Source organism: Salmo trutta, chromosome 6 (genome assembly GCF_901001165.1).
Source record: "Salmo trutta chromosome 6, fSalTru1.1, whole genome shotgun sequence".
In the NCBI taxonomy this organism is placed as follows: domain Eukaryota; kingdom Metazoa; phylum Chordata; class Actinopteri; order Salmoniformes; family Salmonidae; genus Salmo; species Salmo trutta.
Window position 1 is genome coordinate 10463451 of NC_042962.1, and position 23528 is coordinate 10486978.

The window sequence follows — 23528 nt, forward strand, 5'->3', positions numbered from 1 at the left end:
GAATACAGATCCTGTTGGTCACAGATACCTTTAAAAAGGTAGGGGCGTGGATCAGAAAACCAGTCAGTATCTGGTGTGACCACCATTTGCCTCATGCAGCATAGCATATCTCCTTCGCAAGTTGATCAGGCTGTTGATTGTGGACTGTGGAATGTTGTCCCACTCCTCTTCAATGGCTGTGCAAAGGTTCTGGGTATTGGCAGGAACTGGAACACGCTGTTGTACACATCGGTCTAGAGCATCCCAAATATGCTCAATGGGTGACACGTCTGGTGAGAATGCAGGCCATGGAAGAACTGGGACATTTTCAGCAGATCCTTGCAACATGGGGACGTGCATTATCATGCTGAAACATGAGGTGATGGTGGCGGATGAACGGCACAACAATGGGCCTCAGAATCTTGTCAAAGTATCTATGTTCTTTCAAACTGCCATCAATAAAATGAAATTGTGTTTGTTGTCTGTAGCTTATGCCTACCCATACCATAACCCCACCGCCACTATGTGACACTCTGTTCACAATGTTGAGATTGTGAGCTCGCACACCCGACGCCATACACGCTAGGCTGTCTGTGATCTGCCCAGTACAGTTAAAACCGGGATTCATCTGTGAAGAGCACACTTCTCCAGTGTTTGTGCAGAACTTCTTCAGTTGTGCAAACCCACTGTTTCATCAGCTGTCCGGTTGGATGGTCTCAGACGATCCCGCAGGTAAAGAAGCCGGGAAGGAGAGGTCCTGGACTGGAGTGGGATATGAGCATGTATGAACAAGTAATAGCAATGGGTGGCACAGAGAATACCTATGTACTGTATAGAATACCTATGTACTGTATAGAATACCTATGTACTGTATAGAATACCTATGTACTGTATATAATGCCTTTGTATTGTATGGAATACCTATGTACGGTATAGAATAACTATGTACTGTATAGAATACCTATGTACTGTATAGAATACCTAGGTACTGTATAGAATACCTATGTACTGTATAGAATACCTAGGTACTGTATAGAATAACTATGTACTGTATAGAATGCCTTTGTATTGTATGGAATACTTATGTACTGTATAGAATACCTATGTACTGTATAGAATGCCTTTGTATTGTATGGAATACTTATGTACTGTATAGAATACCTTTGTACTGTATATAATGCTTCTGTATTGTATAGATTACCTATGTACTGTATATAATACCTATGTACTGTATAGAATACCTATGTACTGTATAGAATACCTATGTACTGTATAGAATACCTATGTACTGTATAGAATACCTAGGTACTGTATAGAATAACTATGTACTGTGTATAATGCCTTTGTATTGTATGGAATACTTATGTACTGTATAGAATACCTTTGTACTGTATAGAATACCTAGGTACTGTATAGAATATATATGTACTGTATAGAATACCTATGTACTGAATAGAATACCTATGTATTGTATAGAATACCTATGTACTGTATAGAATAACTATGTACTGTATAGAATACTTATGTATTGTATAGATTACCTATGTACTGTATAGAATATATATGTACTGTATATAATACCTATGTATTGTATAGACTACCAATGTACTGTAGAGAATACCTATGTATTGTATAGAAGCCATTCTAACCATCTATCAAGCTGAATGTGTCTAAGACAGTTTTTGGTTCTCCTCGTCATTGTCAAGCACCATTGTGTTTATTCTACAATAGGAGCGTTACCTGTAGAATATCTCCTTTTCCCCACTAACTTCTGAGTTGTGGTTAAGTCTTCGGTGTTATCCGCACTAATTGGGTGTGTCATTGGGAATTGCAGTGTTGTGGTGGTGTTGTTGTTGTGGTTAAGCATTGATAGAGCAGTAGTGATTTTAGATTAACACTGTTTGGTCCAGACAAATACATTTTTATTCTCACAGCCATGGGAGTACTGTCCTCTCTTATCGTTGTCAGGAAGGATGTTGAAGAGAGGAAAGTAAGAGAGGATAAGAGGAGAGAGAGAAAAAGAGGGAAGGAAGGAGAGGGGCACAGAGAGAAAGAGAGAGAAGGAGAGAAAAACACAGAGAAGGAGAGAGAAACAGAGAGAGAAGGAGAGAGAATGAGAGAGAAACGTAGAGAAGGAGAGAGAAACAGAGAGAAGGAGAGAGGCGATACAGCTGAAACAGTGTTTATTCAGTCCTATGTCATATGTTCATTGTCACACAACATTATTCAACTTATCTGTCACGTTTTCACGTCTTCCTGTCCTATTCACCTGACTGGTTGTGTGGTGAATGAATCACGTTTTGGCGTTGCAATAACTGTCAGCAACGTCGCTTGCTACAATTGACTTATAGTGGGTAATTTGACGCGTGAGATGGGCATGTGTATGGCAAAGAGACATGCCATCTAGCTCTAGCAGGGTGATGTATAGTGGGGAAATACCAATATGTTCTGTGTAAAAGGGCTGTCTCTCTTTCTGCTCTCTCACCCTCAGTCATCTCCTTCTCTCCCTCCATCCCAAAATACTAAGGTGAAAGTGACTGTGGGGTAAAAAGTGTAATCGTCTGGTAGCTTTAACCATACACTCATTTGTTTACTCATGTTCTTCTCTCTATGGAATTAGTCATGTGTGTAAGTGTACGTCACATTCGATTTACCCGCTACATTTCCTTTCTGGCAGTCCTGCCTGCTTCCTCTCCCCTATCAGCTTGAAGGGCTGTTAACAGTCTTGTGTACAGGATGAGACGGTGAGTGTATAAATGATCATTGTAAGGTGTACGTACTTATGGAGGTGCCAGAGACGGTTTACATTAACGAGAGTGGTCAACCATGTTTACTTACAACTTTTAAAATGTATTCAGGTATATTCTGTCAGAGGTAGGCATTAGTACTGGTGAAGTCATCTGGAATATTCTGAGCAGCTGACCCCCGTCTATGACCACTAACAACAACATCACTTTTCCAGACAGGTATTCCAGAAAAAAGGAAAAAGATGGCTCTTCTCAGAAATTTCATTTTTAAATCACATGTTTTTATTCACTATTATTTCAAACACATATTTTGATCCAGTGGATCTGTCCTCCATGCAACCCCCTGTGTCTTTAATGTGTGATCCAGTGGATCTGTCCTCCATGCAACCCCCTGTGTCTTTCATGTGTGATCTAGTGGATCTGTCCTCCATGCAACCCCCTGTGTCTTTCATGTGTGATCCAGTGGATCTGTCCTCCATGCATCCCCCTGTGTCTTTCATGTGTGATCTAGTGGATCTGTCCTCCATGCAACCCCCTGTGTCTTTAATATGTGATCTAGTGGATCTGTCCTCCATGCAACCCCCTGTGTCTTTAATGTGTGATCTAGTGGATCTGTCCTCCATGCAACCCCCTGTGTCTTTAATGTGTGATCTAGTGGATCTGTCCTCCATGCATCCCCCTGTGTCTTTCATGTGTGATCTAGTGGATCTGTCCTCCATGCAACTCCCTGTGTCTTTAATGTGTGATCCAGTGGATCTGTCCTCCATGCAACCCCCTGTGTCTTTAATGTGTGATCCAGTGGATCTGTCCTCCATGCAACCCCCTGTGTCTTTAATGTGTGATCTAGTGGATCTGTCCTCCATGCAACCCCCTGTGTCTTTAATGTGTGATCTAGTGGATCTGTCCTCCATGCATCCCCCTGTGTCTTTCATGTGTGATCTAGTGGATCTGTCCTCCATGCATCCCCCTGTGTCTTTAATATGTGATCTAGTGGATCTGTCCTCCATGCATCCCCCTGTGTCTTTAATGTGTGATCTAGTGGATCTGTCCTCCATGCATCCCCCTGTGTCTTTAATGTGTGCGCGTGCGTGCGTACATGTGCTTGTGAGTGTGCTTCTCTCTTCTGTCACCCAGCCACATCAAAGCTAGCCTCAGAGAGCAAGATGTTACAGGTGTGAAATCCTGCATTCACTGAAACTACTATCTCTAATAGGTAGAGTAGCAACGTGGCCCTTTCCAATTTACCTTCATTTTATAACCTCTTTGAAACAGCTTTTTAAAAAAAATCTTTGTTTGAAGGCTTTTCTATTTTTTCAATGTCCGTTTCTCTTTAAAAAAGGAGAATTTCCCACATTCCCGTCCATGGACGGTTGGGTGATTTATTTAGCTGGCCAATGGTCATCTTTCACAGAGTGACATTTGCATACCTGAGGCACTGACATCATTCATAATAGTTTCATTGTGAACTGTATGAGGCTATATTTAAATATCATTAGGATCCCTATTGCTGGGTCCTATATTGAGTTGAGTTACCTGATTGCTTGTGATCTGGTGCCCCCTGTGGCATACAACACTTTATTAGTAGTTCTGCTTTTTTTTTATTTAACTAGGCAAGTCAGTTAAGAACAAATTCTTATTTACAATGACGGCCTACCCCAGACAACACTGGGCCTATTGTGCGCCACCCTATGGGACTCCCAATCACGGCCGGATGTGATAGAGCCTGGATTTGAACCAGGAACAGTAGTGATGCGTCTTGCACTGGGATGCAGGGCCTTAGACCACTGCGCCACTCAGGAGATGTCCCTAAAGAGACACCCAGGTTCAGCCATTGGCAAGGAAAGTCCAAGGCCCTGTGTGAGTTGTGTGAAAAGGCTTCCTTCCTTCCTTCTTGTAGTCTTTCCCCTCTCTGCACTCTCTCTTCTCGCTTTTCCCCCTCTCCCGCTCTCCCTCTCTCTCCTTCCTTCCTCCCTTCCTTACTTTGTTAAAGTTATCATTGATGATCATGATTGCTCAGGTGAAAGTAAAGGTCTTCAGCTAACAGAGAAACTGTTTATGTATTATGCATAGAGATTCCACTGGGGCAATTACAGTCAATTTCCTTTCAATAACACTCTCTATTTTCTGTCAGTAAACAATCAAAACACACACACACACTCAGAGACACACACACACACACAGAGACACAAACACACACAGAGACACACAGAGACACACATACAAGCACAGACACATACACACACACACTAATTGTTGAGTATAATTGCCATACTTTAAATCAAATCACTCATTATTGACTTGATTAAGTATTTTCTTCTGTTGGAGTCAGGAGACAGGATGTAATCAGAGACTAGAGAAATTTGTCTAACCACTGTGGCATTTGTGTGTGTGTGTGTGTGTGTGTGTGTGTGTGTGTGTGTGTGTGTGTGTGTGTGTGTGTGTGTGTGTGTGTGTGTGTGTGTGTGCACTTGCGATTACCAGGTGTGCTTTCAACACTGACTGTTAGATGTAATCTTGGTTGAGTCTGCAGAGTGAAGCAGCAGCAGTTGAATTAAGTCATTTCAGATTTTATTCATTTCATCATACTGTTACATGTCCTGATTATCTAAAGCCATCCCTGCAGTCATACGCATGAACACACACGCACACACACACGCACGCGCGCGCACACACACACACACACACACACACACACACACACACACACACACACACACACACACACACACACACACACACACACACACACACACACACACACACACACACAGGGATATTTATTGTTTTGCTAATGCCCAACAGGAGCTCATTTTAGTGTCAGTGTAATACATGTATCTCTCTCTCTTATCCCACTGTCCCTCCTGTCCCACTGTCCCTCCTGTCCCTCTGAGGAGATTTCAGATGAGACAGCTAGTTTGAGGATCTCTGCGACTCGGTACCTTGTGAACCCAGCAGGAGGTTTCAGGCTGTTACAGCTGCAGACGTGGACCGTTGGGAGTCAAACATCTCCTGTCTCTGTTCTGGTCTTTGATAGGATTACTAATGAATGACTCTGGCTCTTATGTCATCTGATGACATGATGAAGTATTCCTTATATGTCATTCTACCACAGCATTGTGTTTGGCTTTATAACGAAGTATCCTCACTGGTTCAGCTACTTCGTTTCACCATCAGAGAGAGAACCAGTGAACTGAGTGATTATTAATAGCAGACAAGGTTGGGGTCAATTCAAATTTCATTTGGAATTCCAATTAAATTATTGAATTCCTTCTTGAAGTGGAGAATTTACATTGAATTGAATTAAAATTTCAACAATCTTCAAGTTATGGAATTGGAATTGAATTGGAATTGTAAAAGCATTTAATCCTTGGAATTGAATAGAATTGGATTTCAATGTTTCCCAGTTAATGGAATTAATGCACTTAGTATCAAAATTGACGGCAGGATATGTTTTAAATCATTTCAACATTTCCTATTATTTCCAGTATACACTGACTGTACAAAACATTTTTAAAAAACAGCTCTTTCTGTGACATAGACGGACCAGGTGAATCCAGGTGAAAGCTGTGATTCCTTATTGATGTCAATTGTTAAATCCACTTCAATCAGTGTAGATGAAGGGGAGGAGACAGGTTCACCAATATTGAATAAACTGCCTTAATTTTGCTGGACCCAAGGAAAAGGCAGCAGCTAATGGGGATCCATAACAACTAATGGGGATCTCTGGCTCCCCCAGGATAAAGAGCTTTAGTTGATCTTAGTATTGTCTTCTCAGTGAAGAAAGTCCATTCAGTTTCTCTCTCTCTTTCTCTATAGCCTGTCAGGACAAGATAACACTTCACCAATTAACTGACCACTGGTTGCTAATAATAATAATGCTTAGGAAACTACTGTGTGTGAGTGTGTGTGTCTCTCTCTCTCTGTGTGTGTGTGTGTGTGTGTATATTCCTTCATGTTGTGAATGATTGGGGCGTGTTGAGGGTTTTTAACCCGTTTGAATGACACAGCAGGAATTTCACCATCCTAGATTAAAATGTATTACTATTATCCATACAGAACGTTAAGGACAGAGAGAGGAGTTGGCAGCAGTGGGACGATGGTTGTTGTGAATTGCAATGATAACCATGTGTGAAAATCAACGTTATATTATCTGGGTTCTAGTCCTGTCCTGGTGAGAGATAAGGTATATTATCTGGGTTCTAGTCCTGTCCTGCTGAGAGATACAGTATATTCTCTGGGTTCTAGTCCTGTCCTGATGAGAGATACATTATATTCTCTGGGTTCTAGTCCTGTCCTGATGAGAGATACATTATATTCTCTGGGTTCTAGTCCTGTCCTGATGAGAGTTACATTATATTCTCTGGGTTCTAGTCCTGTCCTGATGAGAGATACAGTATATTCTCTGGGTTCTAGTCCTGTCCTGATGAGAGATACAGTATATTCTCTGGGTTCTAGTCCTGTCCTGATGAGAGGTACAGTATATTCTCTGGGTTCTAGTCCTGTTCTGATGAGAGATAAGGTATATTATCTGGGTTCTAGTCCTGTCCTGATGAGAGATACATTATATTCTCTGGGTTCTAGTCCTGTCCTGATGAGAGATACAGTATATTCTCTGGGTTCTAGTCCTGTCCTGATGAGAGATACAGTATATTCTCTGGGTTCTAGTCCTGTCCTGATGAGAGATACAGTATATTCTCTGGGTTCTAGTCCTGTCCTGATGAGAGATACAGTATATTCTCTGGGTTCTAGTCCTGTCCTGATGAGAGATACAGTATATTCTCTGGGTTCTAGTCCTGTTCTGATGAGAGATAAGGTATATTATCTGGGTTCTAGTCCTGTCCTGATGAGAGATACATTATATTCTCTGGGTTCTAGTCCTGTCCTGATGAGAGATACAGTATATTCTCTGGGTTCTAGTCCTGTCCTGATGAGAGATACAGTATATTCTCTGGGTTCTAGTCCTGTCCTGATGAGAGATACAGTATATTCTCTGGGTTCTAGTCCTGTCCTGATGAGAGGTACAGTATATTCTCTGGGTTCTAGTCCTGTCCTGATGAGAGATACAGTATATTCTCTGGGTTCTAGTCCTGTCCTGATGAGAGATACAGTATATTCTCTGGGTTCTAGTCCTGTCCTGATGAGAGGTACAGTATATTCTCTGGGTTCTAGTCCTGTCCTGATGAGAGATACAGTATATTCTCTGGGTTCTAGTCCTGTCCTGATGAGAGATACAGTATATTCTCTGGGTTCTAGTCCTGTCCTGATGAGAGATACAGTATATTCTCTGGGTTCTAGTCCTGTCATGATGAGAGATACAGTATATTCTCTGGGTTCTAGTCCTGTCCTGATGAGAGATACAGTATATTCTCTGGGTTCTAGTCCTGTCCTGATGAGAGATACATTATATTCTCTGGGTTCTAGTCCACCAGTGAGACATTGACAGCTGTCTCAATTGCTCCATCTTCAATGAACCTATTGACTTCCATTTTCCTGTGTAGGTAACCATCCACTCACATGGACAAATGACAATTTCAGTAGAGAAAATTATTCAATCTGATAGAGCAGCTCTTCACCAGTGTGTCATGTTAATCATTCAGAGTCATCATCAGTCAAAGATGTCCGCCTCTTAGATGTGTGTCAATGTTGACATTTTGTGAAATGATAACGTGTCGCCAATTGAGCAGGAATGACTCCCAAAGAGGGTGTAGGTTAATGTGTAGCGAAGACTTATTGTTCCCTCCGTCCTTTCCTCCCTCCTTCCATCCTTCCCTCTATCCGGCTTTTACTCAGGTTTTCCTCTCATTCTGACTACTCTCTTTTCTGTTAATGTCAGATTCTTCCCTTCATTTCCTCTCATCCATGTCAATCTTTTCTTCCAAATACCAGATGAGTCAGAGTGTATTGACTTCAGCACAGAGCTGCTCCACAGACAGACTGAGGACAGACCGACTGAGGACACACCGACTGAGGACAGACAGGCCACGCTGAGAGAGACTGAGGACAGACCGACTGAGGACAGACAGGCCACGCTGAGAGCGACTGAGGACAGACAGGCCACGCTGAGAGAGACTAAGGACAGACAGACCATGCTGAGAGAGACTAAGGACAGACAGGCCACGCTGAGAGAGACTAAGGACAGACAGGCCACGCTGAGAGAGACTGAGGACAGACAGGCCACGCTGAGAGAGACTGAGGACAGACAGGCCACGCTGAGAGAGACTGAGGACAGACAGGCCACGCTGAGAGAGACTGAGGACAGACAGGCCACGCTGAGAGAGACTAAGGACAGACAGGCCACGCTGAGAGAGACTGAGGACAGACAGGCCACGCTGAGAGAGACTGAGGACAGACAGGCCACGCTGAGAGAGACTAAGGACAGACAGACCACGCTGAGAGAGACTGAGGACAGACCGACTGAGGACAGACAGGCCACGCTGAGAGAGACTGAGGACAGACAGGCCACGCTGAGAGCGACTGAGGACAGACAGGCCACGCTGAGAGAGACTGAGGACAGACAGGCCACGCTGAGAGCGACTGAGGACAGACAGGCCACGCTGAGAGCGACTGAGGACAGACAGGCCACGCTGAGAGCGACTGAGGACAGACAGGCCACGCTGAGAGAGACTGAGGACAGATAGACCACGCTGAGAGAGACTGAGGACAGACAGGCCACGCTGAGAGAGACTGAGGACAGACAGGCCATACTGAGAGAGACTGAGGACAGACAGACCACGCTGAGAGAGACTGAGGACAGACCGACTGAGGACAGACAGGCCACGCTGAGAGAGACTGAGGACAGACAGGCCACGCTGAGAGAGACTGAGGACAGACCGACTGAGGACAGACAGGCCATGCTGAGAGAGACTGAGGACAGACAGACCACGCTGAGAGAGACTGAGGACAGACAGGCCACGCTGAGAGAGACTGAGGACAGACAGACCACGCTGAGAGAGACTGAGGACAGACCGACTGAGGACAGACAGGCCATGCTGAGAGAGACTGAGGACAGACAGACCACGCTGAGAGAGACTGAGGACAGACAGGCCACGCTGAGAGAGACTGAGGACAGAAAGGCCACGCTGAGAGAGACTGAGGACAGACAGACCACGCTGAGAGAGACTGAGGACAGACCGACTGAGGACAGACAGGCCACGCTGAGAGAGACTGAGGACAGACAGGCCACGCTGAGAGAGACTGAGGACAGACTGACTGAGGACAGACAGGCCATGCTGAGAGAGACTGAGGACAGACAGACCACGCTGAGAGAGACTGAGGACAGACAGGCCACGCTGAGAGAGACTGAGGACAGACAGGCCACGCTGAGAGAGACTGAGGACAGACAGGCCACGCTGAGAGAGACTGAGGACAGACAGACCACGCTGAGAGAGACTGAGGACAGACAGGCCACGCTGAGAGAGACTGAGGACAGACTGACTGAGGACAGACAGGCCATGCTGAGAGAGACTGAGGACAGACAGACCACGCTGAGAGAGACTGAGGACAGACAGGCCACGCTGAGAGAGACTGAGGACAGACAGGCCACGCTGAGAGAGACTGAGGACAGACAGGCCACGCTGAGAGAGACTGAGGACAGACAGACCACGCTGAGAGAGACTGAGGACAGACAGGCCACGCTGAGAGAGACTGAGGACAGACAGGCTTGAGGATTTAGAACGATTTTTGTCCTTGAATGCAGTGTCAGAAATGTTCTCAAACAATCAGTGAGGAAGTATGTACTGCTCTGTAAGGTTTGATTGTTAGAGGATGATACTGGTGAATGGAGCTGTATTTCCTTCAAAGACAGAAGATGAGGAGGGGAAAATGGAGATTGATGTTTTTTGAATCAATGAGGATTGTCTTTAAATAAAATAAATTAAGGAGTGGGGCAGTCCCACTTCTTTCGTTAATTGTTTAGCTTTATTTAAGAGATAGTTAAGTGTTGGAAAGACGGTGGAGATATGGGGAAGCTGACTCATAGGGCAGAGGGCTGGATTGAAAAACCCATGGCGACTCTGGAATACATGTGTGCCCAGGTTAGTGGCTGTAACCAATGAGGATTGTTACTTTCCTGACGCACACACACACACACACACACACACACACACACACACACACGCACATTCAGAATTCTAACCCAAGCAATATCTCTTTTGTTCCCCTCTCCTCACAGGTAAATACGCCATGCGTGACCTTGTCCACCGGTTACCGGGCAGCAGCAATAGCAGTACTGGGGGCAGCGTTGGGACTAGCGGCGGTCCCGGGGGTCCCGGGGGTCCACTAGCACCCAGTAAGACCATGTCAGACGATACGGTAACGGCTATCTGCTGCGCTCTGCATGAGGTCATCACTAAGAACATGGAGAACGCCAAAGCACTGAGAGACGCCGGCGGGATAGAGAAACTCATCGGCATCGCTCGTAGCAAAGGAGACAAGTAAGGAAACAACACACACACGCATTGCAGGATGATCCTAGGATGACTGTGGTTAGGGCCTAACTCTTCAAGCTTTTTCCCCAGTGACTAGAAACAGGAAGTTAGTTACATGGTGAAAACAGTCTTTCATGACTCTGTGAGTCTATGAGCCCAGTGGAGCGTACTGACAGAACATAGCACTGACGCTACCAGAATAGAACCCCTGTCGCTATGGGAGACTGAGCAGGGTTTTCTAATCAGCCTTGGCAACCAGAAGGTCACGGTTTCTATGACACCAAACCGTTGTCAGGAAGATCATTGCGTAGGGTTTGTGTGTTGATGTATCACTATGGAGTTCACTGCAGTCCGTTCTGGGTAGCATGTTAGTGTAACGTAACGGTGAGTGACGTTGCTCTGTGTAGACGTTGATACAGACTCATGTTTTCATTCCACCCAATAGTCCCTCACTAATCTTCTGTGGTTAGGAACTGTGTCCATCCCCAGCAGGACATGACTGGCATAGAATAAAAATACAATTATAGTTATATGTTCAGTTTAGCCATGCTTTGACCTATACAAGCAATGATTACTTCAGGCATCACACTTCTATTCATGACTAATTTATTCAGTATAACAATATGCATCCGGTGTTTTACAAAACATACACATACAAATGACAACATACAGACGCACACAAACATCCTCAACATCACTCCTGCCCGGACCCACCTGCTCACACCCCCATCTCCAGAGACCGTATCACCCTCTGCCACATAAACAAAATGGTGCAGTTTGAGGCTATCTCTGTCGCCCATGCACTTTCAAGGTTTAGATAATAAAGCATTTGACCTTTCCATTGTGTTAACGATGGAGGATTGGTTGATATTCCGTTTTTAAGAATACGTTTTTTTCAAGATGATTGACTAGAAAGGTGCCCAACCCATCGAATGTCTCACTGCACACCCATATTCCTGTAAGGGGTGCGTAACTGGTGGCAGTGAAGTCATACGCAGGAGAGCAGAACTAGGTAATAGCCGGAGCAGTTTAATTTCAAAACCAACGGCATAAAGAAATAACCAACATGGGTACAAAACCCGACACGCACCAGTAAACATGTGCACAAGCACTTACAACAAAGACATGGGGGGAACAGAGGGTTAAATACACAACACTTAATGAGGGAAATGAGAACCAGGTGTGTAGAAAAACAAGACAAAACAAATGGAAAATGACAAGTGGATCGACGATGGCTAGAAGACCGGTGACGCCGAATGCCGCCCGAACAAGGAGAGGAACCGACTTCGGTGGAAGTCGTGACAATACCCCCCCTTGATGCGCGGCTCCAGCAGAGCGCCTTGACACCGGCCTCAGGGACGACCCGGAGGGCGAGGTGCAGGAACATCCAGACGGAGATGCTGGAACTCCCGCAGCATTAAAGGGTCCAACACGTCCTCCACCGGAACCCAGCATCTCTCCTCCAGACTATACCCCTCCCAGTCCACGAGGTACTGAAGGCCCCTCGCCCGACGCCTCAAATCCAGTATGGATCGAACGGAGAACGCCGGGGCCCCCTCGATGTCCAGAGGCACCTCAGACTCCTGGAGTGGGCCAGCCACCACCGGCGTGAGGAGAGACACATGGAACGAGGGGTTAATTCGGTAATTGGGGGGAAGCTGTAACCTGTAACTCACCTCGTTCAGTCTCCTCAGGACTTTAAATGGCCCCACAAATCGCGGACCCAGCTTTCGGCAGGGCAGGCGAAGGGGCAGGTTTCGGGTCGAGAGCCAGACCCGGTCCCCCGGTGCGAACACCGGGGCCTCACTGCGGTGACGGTCTGCGCTGGCTTTCTGGTGCAGCACAGTGCGCTGAAGGTAACATGAGCGGCGTCCCATGTCTCCTCCACGCGCCGGAACCAGTCGTCCACTGCAGGAGCCTCGGTCTGACTCTGATGCCAAGGAGCCAGAACCAGCTGATACCCCAGTACGCACTGGAAGGGGGAGAGGTTAGTGGAGGAGTGGCGGAGCGAGTTCTGGGCCATCTCTGCCCAGGGCACAAACGCCGCCCACTCCCCTGGCTGGTCCTGGCAATAAGACCTCAGAAACCTACCCACATCCTGCTGCCTCGTCCCCTAGAGGAACCAACCCGGCACCGAACAGCAGTGTGACCTCTGCGGCCACAGATGGTACACGTGAAAGCCCCTCCTCCAGCCTCCCTGAGCGCAGCACCTCCCAGCTCCATAAGCACCGGAGCGGTGGTGCTGGGAGAGGGAATCGACAGAGCCCTCTCTGGACGTCCGCGGGTGACCAGCAGGTTATCCAACCGAATGGACAAGTCCACTAGCTGGTCGAAGGTGAGGGTGGTATCCCTGCAGGCCAACTCCCGACGGTCATCCTCACGCAGGCTGCAGCGGTAGTGGTCGATAAGGGCCCTGTCGTTACATCCTGCTCCTGCGGCCAGGGTACGAAATTCCAGGGCGAACTCCTGGCCGCTCCTCGTCCCCTGCCTCAGGTGGAAAAGACATTCACCCGCCGCTCTACCCTCGGGCAGTGGTCGAAGCCTGCCCGGAAGCGACGGGTGAACTCCCTTCCCGAGGGAGCCGGGTAAACGGTGCCCAGGTATAGGTCCAGCTGTAGCAGGAAACTTTGGCACCGTGCCGCCGTCCCATCATACTCCCCAGGAAGGGCGAGACGCATCCCACTGGGACTGGGTACAGGAGGGACGAGTAGTGGGAACCCCTGTTGTGCTGGTGGAGGCGCTGGAGGGACTCCCTGTCTCTCCCAGCGGTCCATGGTCTGAAATATACATTCACATATAACGAGTAAATATTCACTAACTCTTTGAAAATCTTCCTTGGATTTGTCATCCAAAGGGTCCCAGCTATATGTATATTTCACACCATGGACTTGAGTTTCGCCATTAGCTGGAAGACTGTGTCCCCTTTTCTCAGCGGAGGGACGGTGAGTCGGGTGAGAGACAGCCTCACCACTGTTCCCTCCCTCCACTCACACTGACCATCAGATGAAAGCCATCACTCCAGTTTAATAAACAACATTATTATGCTCACTCAACTGTGCCTCAAATTATATATTACCAGTGTGATCATATATCTAAAATTTTGAAACATAATTTCAAAATGGTCTGAGTAGAACAACATTGGCAGGGAAATTCAAGCATATCAGTAAACTAATAATAAAAATGTATTGGGCCTATAGCCTACTGCACAAACGTCATTGCTACAGAACTGTTTTTAATTGGATACTGTTGCATAGGCTTAGGTTTTTTAAGTAATCTTTTAAAAAATCTGAGAGGAAGATCTCAGTTTGCATTTTGACTCAGAAAGTGATCTTGACTCAGACAAGGTTGGTGACCACAGTTCTAAGGCTTACATTAGGGGAATGATAATCTCATACTCGGCAAATCTGAGTATCTGAGAAATCACTATTTCAGAAAAGCCCTTAAAAAATCCTTACAAAGTAAAGAAAATATAATTTATTATCCGTCCCTCCCTCCGCTGGAAAAGGGGACACAGTCTTCCAGCTAATGGCGAAACTCAAGTTGCACTGCATTATTTCTGTCTCATGCACCAATTCATGTTTCTAATCCTATGAACAGAGAAAGTCATATATTTGTCGATATTAAAAAAGATGCAAGCCTCTAATAATAACAATGCAAGCTTATTGAAACACGTTTCTATACTCATTCATAGCAGTTGCCGTTCTGGTTGTAGTGTGAGTGGAAGTAAGGAGAACATGTATTTTATGGTTTATATAAACATTATCTTACTCATAAAAACAGTAGCTCTTTGCTGTATTGGTTGAGTCTCTCACTGGTCATGGTTTTAAAAGTTTTCAAATCTCATATTATCAACTTTGCTGTGTGTTCGAGGCTTCTTATTACAGTCAATGTCACGTCCTGACCATAGTAAGATGTGATTTTCTATGGTAGAGTAGGTCAGGGCGTGACAGGGGTGTTTTGTGTTTTTCTATGTTTTCTATTTCTATGTTTAAGTTCTAGTTTTTCTATTTCTATGTTGTTGATCTCCAAATGGAGGCAGCTGTTCCTCGTTACCTCTGATTGGAGATCATATTTAAGTAGGGGGTTTTCTTCCTGGGTTTTGTGGGTGATTATATTTTGAGAAGTGTTTGTTTCTCTGCATCACGGTTTGTTGTTTTGTAAATTCAGTTATTTATGTTTTGCAAAATTTCACGGATTTAATAAAATGTGGAACTACAACCACGCTGCACTTTGGTCCGATCCTTTCGACAGCCGTGACAGAATCACCCACACCAAAAGGACCAAGCAGCGTGCCCAGGAGCAACAGAAATGGACCTGGCAGGAAATTCTGGACGGAAAAGGACCCTGGAGGCAGGCTGGGGAGTATCGCCGTCCGATGGAGGAGATTGAGGCAGCTAAAGCGGAGCGGCGTCATTATGAGGCGCTGTACCAACAACGAGGCAAGGGCGAGAGAGAGCCCCCCCCAAAAAAAATGTGGGGGGGGGCACACGGTGAGATTGGCAGTCAGGTTGGAGACCTGAGCCAATTCCCCGTGCTTACTGTGGGGGGTGAGTGATCGAGCAAGCACCATGTTATGCTGAGATACGCACTGTGACGCCAGTGCGCAGCTACAACCCGGTGCGCTCGGTGCAAGCTCCTCACAGGTGCCGTGCTAGAGTTGGCATTGAGCCAGGAAGGAGTATGCCTGCTCAGCGTTCCTGGTCTCCAGTGCGTCTTCTCAGTCCAGGTTATCCTGCGCCAGCTCTACGCAAGGTAACCCCAGTTCGCCAACACAAACCTGTGCGACCTGTCACAACGCCTCGCGCTTGTCGGGCTACAGAGGTTATTCAGCCAGGACGGGTTGTGCCAGCCATAAGCCCCAGACCTCCAGTGTGCCTCCACGGCCCAGTATACCCTGTGCCTGCTCCGCGCACCCGGCCTCCAGTGACGTTCCCTAGTCCAGAACTCTCAATGACGTTCTCTAGTCCGGTGAGACCTATTCCAACTCCACGAAAGAAGCCTCCAGTGATGATCCATGGCCCGGAGCCTGTAGAGATGATCCATGGCACGAAGCCTCCAGTGATAATCTATGGCACAAAGCCTCCAGTGGGGATCCATAGCACGGAACCTGTAGTGATGATCCATGACACAGAGCCTCCAGCGACACTCCCCAGTCCAGAGCCTCCAGCAACGCTCCCCAGTCCGGAGCCTCCAGCGATGCTCCCTAGTACGAAACCTCCAGCGACGGCCTGCAGCCCAGAGTCTTCAGCGACGGCCTGCAGCCCAGAGCCTCCAGCGGCGGCCTGCAGCCCAGAGCCTCCAGCGTCGGCATGCAGCCCAGAGCCTCCAGCGGCGGCATACAGCCCAGAGCCTCCAGCGGCGGTCTGCAGCCCAGAGCCTCCAGCGGCGGCCTGCAGCCCAGAACCTCCAGCAATGATCTACAGTCCGGTTCTTTCGACGACGATCCACGGTCAGGTGGTAATAAAGCAGAAGGATCAGCGGGTGGAGCGGGGAGTACGCCCCGAACTGGAGCCGCCTCCTCTGCTGGATGTTAAGGTTATGTGGACTGCATTTGAGCCGCCATAGACAATTGTCACCCTCCCTACCCTCCCTTTTGTTTTGTGGTTTCTGTTGTTTTAGGTGCATTCGGAGTCTGCTCCTTTGGGGGGGGGGGGGGGGGGTACTGTCACGTCCTGACCATAGTATGATGTGATTTTCTATGGTAGAGTGGGTCAGGGCGTGACAGGGGGTGTTTTGTGTTTTTCTATGTTTTCTATTTCTATGTTGTTTTTTTGGGGTTGATCTCCAATTGGAGACAGCTGGTCCTCGTTACCTCTGATTGGAGATCATATTTAAGTAGGGGTTTTTCTTCCCTGGTTTGTGGGTGATTATATTTTGAGTAGTGTTTGTTTCTCTTTGCGTCACAGGTTGTTGTTTTTTAAATTCAGTTATTTATGTTTTGCAAAGTTTCACAAATGTAATAAATTGTGGAACTACAAGCACGCTGCACTTTGGTCCGATCCTTTCGACAGCCGTGACAGTCAATGGCTTGAGGAAACTGTACAGACACGGTGATGGCACCGGAAGAAATGTCAGCCATTTTACAAGCGCCAAACAATTGTGCTATTATGTGGGGGGTTTTTCACGTTATTTGTAACTTATTTTGTAAACAATGTTTCTGCCACCGTATCTTACGGCAAAAAATTGCTTCTGGATATTAGGATAGTGATCACTCACCTCGGATTAGACAAAGATCTTTTCTTCAACAAGCAGGACGCACAGGATATACTTCAGACACCCGACAAGGCTGAAATCACCGTCATTGGCAAGAGGAAGAGACACAGGTATAGAGGACACAGGGCGGAGTGCCTCGTAAGGATCCGCCGAGTGGGAAATCTGCCCTTACCATCAATATTACTTGCCAACGTACAATCATTGGACAATAAATTAGATGAGGTATGATCACGAATATCCTACCAACGGGACATCAAAAACTGTAGTATCTTATGTTTCACCAAATTGTGGCTGATTGACAACATGGAAAATATTCAGCTGGCGGGATATACACTGCACCGGTTAGATAGAACAGCCCATTCTGGTAAGACGAGAGGAGGCAGTCTGTGTATATGTGTAAACAACAGCTGGTGAACGAAATCTAAGGAAGTCTCTAGATTTTGCTCGCCTGAAGTAGAGTATCTCATGACTCTCATGAGAGCGTTTTCATCAATTTTTTGGGGGGCTGTTTATTTACCACCACAGACGGACGCTGGCACTAAGACCGCACTGAGTCAGCTGTATAAGGAAGTAAGTAAACAGGAAACCACTCACCCAGAGGCGGCGCTCCTAGTGCCCGGGGACTTTAATGCAGGGAAACCTAAATCAGTTTTACCCTAATTTCTATCAGCATGTTAAATGTGCAACCGGAAGGAAAAAAATTCTAGGTCACCTTTACTCCACACACAGAGAAGCGTACAATGCTCTCCCTCGCCCTCCATTTGGCAAATCTGACTATAATTCCATCCTCCTGATTACAAGCAAAAATTAAAGCAGGAAGCACCAGTGACTCGGTCTATAAAAATGCTGTCAGATGAAGCAGATGCTAAACTACACAACTGTTTTGCTAGCACGCACTGAAATATGTTCCGGGATTCTTCCGATGGCATTGAAGAGTATACCACATTAGTCACTGGCTTTATCAATAAGTGCATTGAGGACGTCGTCCTCACAGTGACTGTACGTACATACCCCAACCAGAAGCCATGGATTACAAGCAACATTCGCACTGAACTAAATGGTAGAGCTGTTGCTTTCAAGGTGCAGGACTCTAACCCGGAAGCTTATAATAAAATCCTGCTTTGCCCTCCGACGAACCATCAAACAAGCAAAGGGCCAATATAGGACTAAGATTGAATCCTATTACACCGGCTCCGACGCTCGTCGGATATGGCTGGGCCTGAAAACTATTACAGACTACAAAGGAAAGCACAGCCGCGAGCTGCCCAGTGACACAAGCTTACCAGATGAGCTAAACCACTTCTATGCTCGCATCGAGGCAAGCAACACTGAGGCATGCATGACAGCAACAGCTGTTCCGGACGACTGTGTGATCACGCTCTCCGTAGCCGGCATTAGTAAGACCTTTAAACAGGTCAACATTCACAAGGCAGATGGTACAGACAGATTACCAGGACGTGTGCTCCGGGCATGTGCTGACCAACTGGCAGGTGTCTTCACTGACATTTTCAACATGTCCCTGATTGAGTCTGTAATACCAACATGCTTCAAGCAGACCACCATTGTCCCTGTGCCCAAGAACACAAAGCTAACCTGCCTAAATGACTACAGACGCGTAGCACTCACGTCCGTAGCCATGAAGTGCTTTGAAAGGCTGGTAATGGCTCACATTAATACCGTTATCCCAGAAATTCTAGACCCACTCTAATTTGCATACCGCTCAAACAGATCCACAGATGATGCAATCTCTATTGCACTCCACACTGCCTTTCCCACTTGGACAAAAGGAACAACTACGTGAGAATGCTATTCACTGACTACAGCTCAGCGTTCAACACCATAGTGCCCTCAAAGCTCATCACTAAGCTAAGAATCCTGGGACTAAAAACCTCCCTTTGCAACTGGATCCTGGACTTCCTGACAGCCCGCCCCCAAGTGGTGAGGGTAGGTAATCAACACTGGAGCCCCTCAGGGGTGCATGCTCAGTCCCCTCCTGTACTCCCTGTTCACCCACGACTGCATGGCCAGGCACAACTCCAACACCATCATTAAGTTTGCAGATGACACAACAGCGGTAGGCCTGATCACCGACAACGACGAGACAGCCTATAGGGAGGAGGTCAGAGACCTGGTCGTGTGTTGTCAGAATAACAACCTATCCCTCAACGTAATCAAGACAAAGGAGATGATTGTGGACTACAGGAAAAGGAGGACCGAGCACGCCCCCATTTTCATCGACGGGGCTGTAGTGGAGCAGGTTGAGAGCTGCAATTTCCTTGGTGTCCACATCACCAACAAAATAGAATGGTCCAAACACACCAAGACAGTCGTGAAGAGGGCACGACAAAATCTATTCCCTCTCAGGAAACTAAAAAGATTTGCCATGGGTCCTCAGATCCTCAAAAGGTTCTACAGATGCAACATCGAGAGCATCCTGACTGGTTGCATCACTGCCTGGTATGGCAACTGCTCGGCCTCCGACCGCAAGGCCCAGTACATCACTGGTGCTAAGCTGCCTGCCATCTAGGACCTCTACACCAGGAGGTGTCAGAGGAAGGCCCTAAAAATTGTCAAAGACCCCAGTCACCCCAGTCATAGACTGTCTCTCTGCTACCGCATTGCAAGCAGTACTAGGACCAAAAGGCTTCTCAACATCTTTTACCCCCAAGCCATAAGACTCCTGAACATCTAATCAAATGGCTACCCGGACTATTTGCATTATGTCCCCATCCCTATCCCCCGCCAACCCCTCTTTTATGCTGCTGCTACTCTTTGTTTATCATCTATGCATAGTCACTTTAACTATACATTCATGTACATATTACCTCAATTAGCCTGACTAACTTGTGCCCCCGCACATTGGCTACCCAGACTATTTGCGTTGTGTTCCACCACCCCCCCACCCGCCAATCCCCTCTTTTAAGCTGCTGCTACTCTCTGTTAATCATCTATGCATAGTCACTTTAACTATACCTACATGTACATATTACCTCAATTAGCCCGACTAATCGGTGCCCCTGTACATTGACTCTGTGCCGGTACCACCTGTATATATCCTCGCTACTGTTATTTTCACTGTCATTTTACTGTTTTTTATTTTTATGTCTTTACTTCTATTGTTTACCTAATACCTATTTTTTACTTTAAAAATTGCGCTGTTGGTTAGGGCTTGTATGTAAGCATTTCACTATAAGTTCTACACCTGTTGTATTCGGCGCACGTGACAAATAAACTTTGATTTGATCTGAGCTCTCTGGTTGGCCAGTGGTAGGCCTATAGGTGCACTTGATTTGCTCTCTGGGCCTGCAGGGTAGGCGGTTCTTCCAGACAGATGAAATGGTTCAAAATGGGAAAACGTTGCTTTACCCGGGGCTGCACAATCAAGTGCACCTACCGCCAAGAGCGAAAAAAATAATAATAATAATTGGAACGCAAGGCTTTATTGTTAACCCAGTGTATTGTTTAGATAATTTTTGGAAATAAAAACTTAGTCATTTCTTGAATAGCTTTTCTTGCTTTGAGAAAAAAAGTAGTCTTTTGTAGTTGGGAATAGTAATCTCCAGGTTTCCGGTATATTATTTGTAGGAATTAAAATTTTAAGCCTCTTTGGAAGTTCCTTAAATGTGCCTTTTTTATTGCTAAGTCTGTCAATCTTATCGAGGATATGATTTAGGTCTCCTGCAACGATAATAGTTCCAGTCTGGATTTGACTACAAACACCAAATTTGCCCCTGGTTGGATATACAATGAAGTCAATGTTGAATTGTCCCATTTAAGGTACAATTCAACATTAGAAAATGAAAAAAAGGGGTGTATTCTTATTTATCAGGATGCCTACACTTCTGCTGTTACTACAGTAGGTGGCAGCATAGGCCTCTCTAACCCAGCTCTCTTTAAATATTCAATATAGAATTTTCTCAACTCTTGCAAGGGAACCACATCTGCTGATAATCTCTTTAAGTGTTCAAGAACCATATGCTTTTTTTCCCCATCATGAAGCCCGTCAATGTAATAAGTTGGATTCTATTGGTCTTTACTTGTATACAATACAATCAAAGTTAAACTTGTCTGTTCCGTCTATCATTGAAGAACCTGATAAAATGCAGTGGGCATTCCATGAAATGAGAGTCATAGTATGAATACATACAGCAGCAGTCGAAAGTTTGGACACACCTACTCATTCAAGGGTTTCTCTTTATTTTTACTATTTTCTACGTTGTTGAATAATAGTGAATACATCAAAACTGTGAAATAACACATATGGAATCATGTAGTAACCAAACAAGTGTTAAACAAATCAAAATATATTTTATATTTGGTTTCTTCAAAGTAGCCACCCTTTGCCTTGATGACAGCTTTGCACACTCTTGACATTCTCTCAACCAGCTTCATGGGGAATCATTTTCCAACAGTCTTGAAGGAGTTCCCACATATGCTGAGCAGTTGTAGGCTGCTTTTCCTTCACTGTGCAGTCCAACTCATCCCAAACCATCTCAATTCGGTTGAGGTCGGGTGATTGTCTCTCTCCTTGCCCACCCTTCTCCACCCAAGCCAAGCTTGTCCCAACCCTCCCTACCTCTCAGACACACTTACTTACATCCATCCTTCGACTTACTCATCCATTCTCATTCCCCGCCCAACATATGTTCTATGCATCCACCGCCCATTCTCTCTCACCCTCCTACACATATTCATATTCACCATCCCTCACTCTTCCCTCACACTCCCATTCATATACACACACACACACACACACACACACACACACACACACACACACACACACACACACACACACACACACACACACACACACACACACACACACACATACACACCTACATTCCCACACACACGCACACACACACACATACCCATAGAACAGTTATTGGCATACATGCAATATTTCCCCCTTTGAATTGTATTTCCAGTGTCCATGTAGTCTATTGGCATTGGCTATTTCTATCCTTACTTGAACAACAGTTATTTGGGGAAAGTAGAGTATAGACTGAATTTGGGGGTGGAGAAAAGGATGTTGACTCAATTTACGGTAAGCTGGTCTCAGGTATCACTGTATATAGCCTAGTGCGCTCATCGCTATCTCCTACATCGACCTCTTCTCATAGCAGGGGGCTCCCCTTCCTTCAACTTGGAAGGTTTCTGGGAAGGTTTCTTGTAGCTTGGTGGTTGTGAATTCCATCCTTTGTTTTCACTTCCATACCCACACCACTGCCGGGAAGCAGAGTTGGAATTTGATAACTCTTTCATTCAGTGACTGTCTGATTGGAATATATCGCTTGCGGTTTTTTCTCAGCCTAGCAGAAAGGTCCTGGATGAATGGAATGGACTGGCCTTGGATTTTGATCTCCTTTCCCCCCTGTGCCTTCAGAATGTTGACTTTGGTCTAATACTTCTACATCTTGAAGATTACCATATAAGGGTATTTAGCGTTCTTCTGTTTTACGCCAATCCTATGGCATCGTTCCAGATCCTCTGGTGATATACCCACCTCTGATATCAGTTTGACCACGTAGCTGGAAAGGTCCACTTTTTCCTCGTCTTCCGGTCAAGACAATATTCTCATTTTGTTTCATCTTATTCTGTTTTCTTGCTGGTCCAATTCATCTTCTAAAGTTTGCAACTTTGTTTCCAGAAGGCAAATTTTGTTGTCTTGTTCGTTGTATGTGCATGTCGTAAACAATAGATTGTACTTTCTTTTCGAGCTAATCTACTTTTTTAACAACAGATTGTAGCAGTTTGTTTGTTTTGGTGAGCATTGAGAGTGTTCAAGCTTTGATTTCCTGGATATCCTTTAGCTGTTAATTACGCTTGTTTGCATCCCCGAGTTGTTCCTTGTCTTTTATGCTGAGGGAAGCCATGGCTTGTAGGGCTCTTGTTGCAATGTCGGTTTACCAAATGATTGGTTCGCTGTTGTACATAACTGACCGCTCACTCTCTCCAAGTTGCTTGTGGATTTGTTGATCTACCGATTTTAGAGGCTTAATTTCAGCTTTGTTGTCTGGCTTCTACATATACAGTAACTACAGTTTTGTCGGTACAAACTGGAGCAGCTCAATCCCCATGCGTCCTATTGGTGCGCACATGCGCCTCGCCAAGTTGAGGTTTCTGTAGCCTTGTATTTAGTTTCTGCCCATTCACAAGA

At 45.9% G+C, this 23528-nt stretch overlaps 1 protein-coding gene across 4 annotated transcripts in view; it reads left to right on the forward strand.

Moving 5' to 3' along the window:
* Positions 1–23528, forward strand: part of LOC115195395 (catenin delta-2-like) — a 562679-nt gene that overhangs the window by 503988 nt on the left and 35163 nt on the right. For all 4 annotated transcript variants that reach the window (XM_029755212.1, XM_029755211.1, XM_029755213.1 and 1 more), the window contains one exon: positions 10897–11158. In XM_029755212.1, the coding sequence (XP_029611072.1) occupies positions 10897–11158 (262 nt within the window). The remainder of the gene's footprint in view (positions 1–10896; positions 11159–23528) is intronic.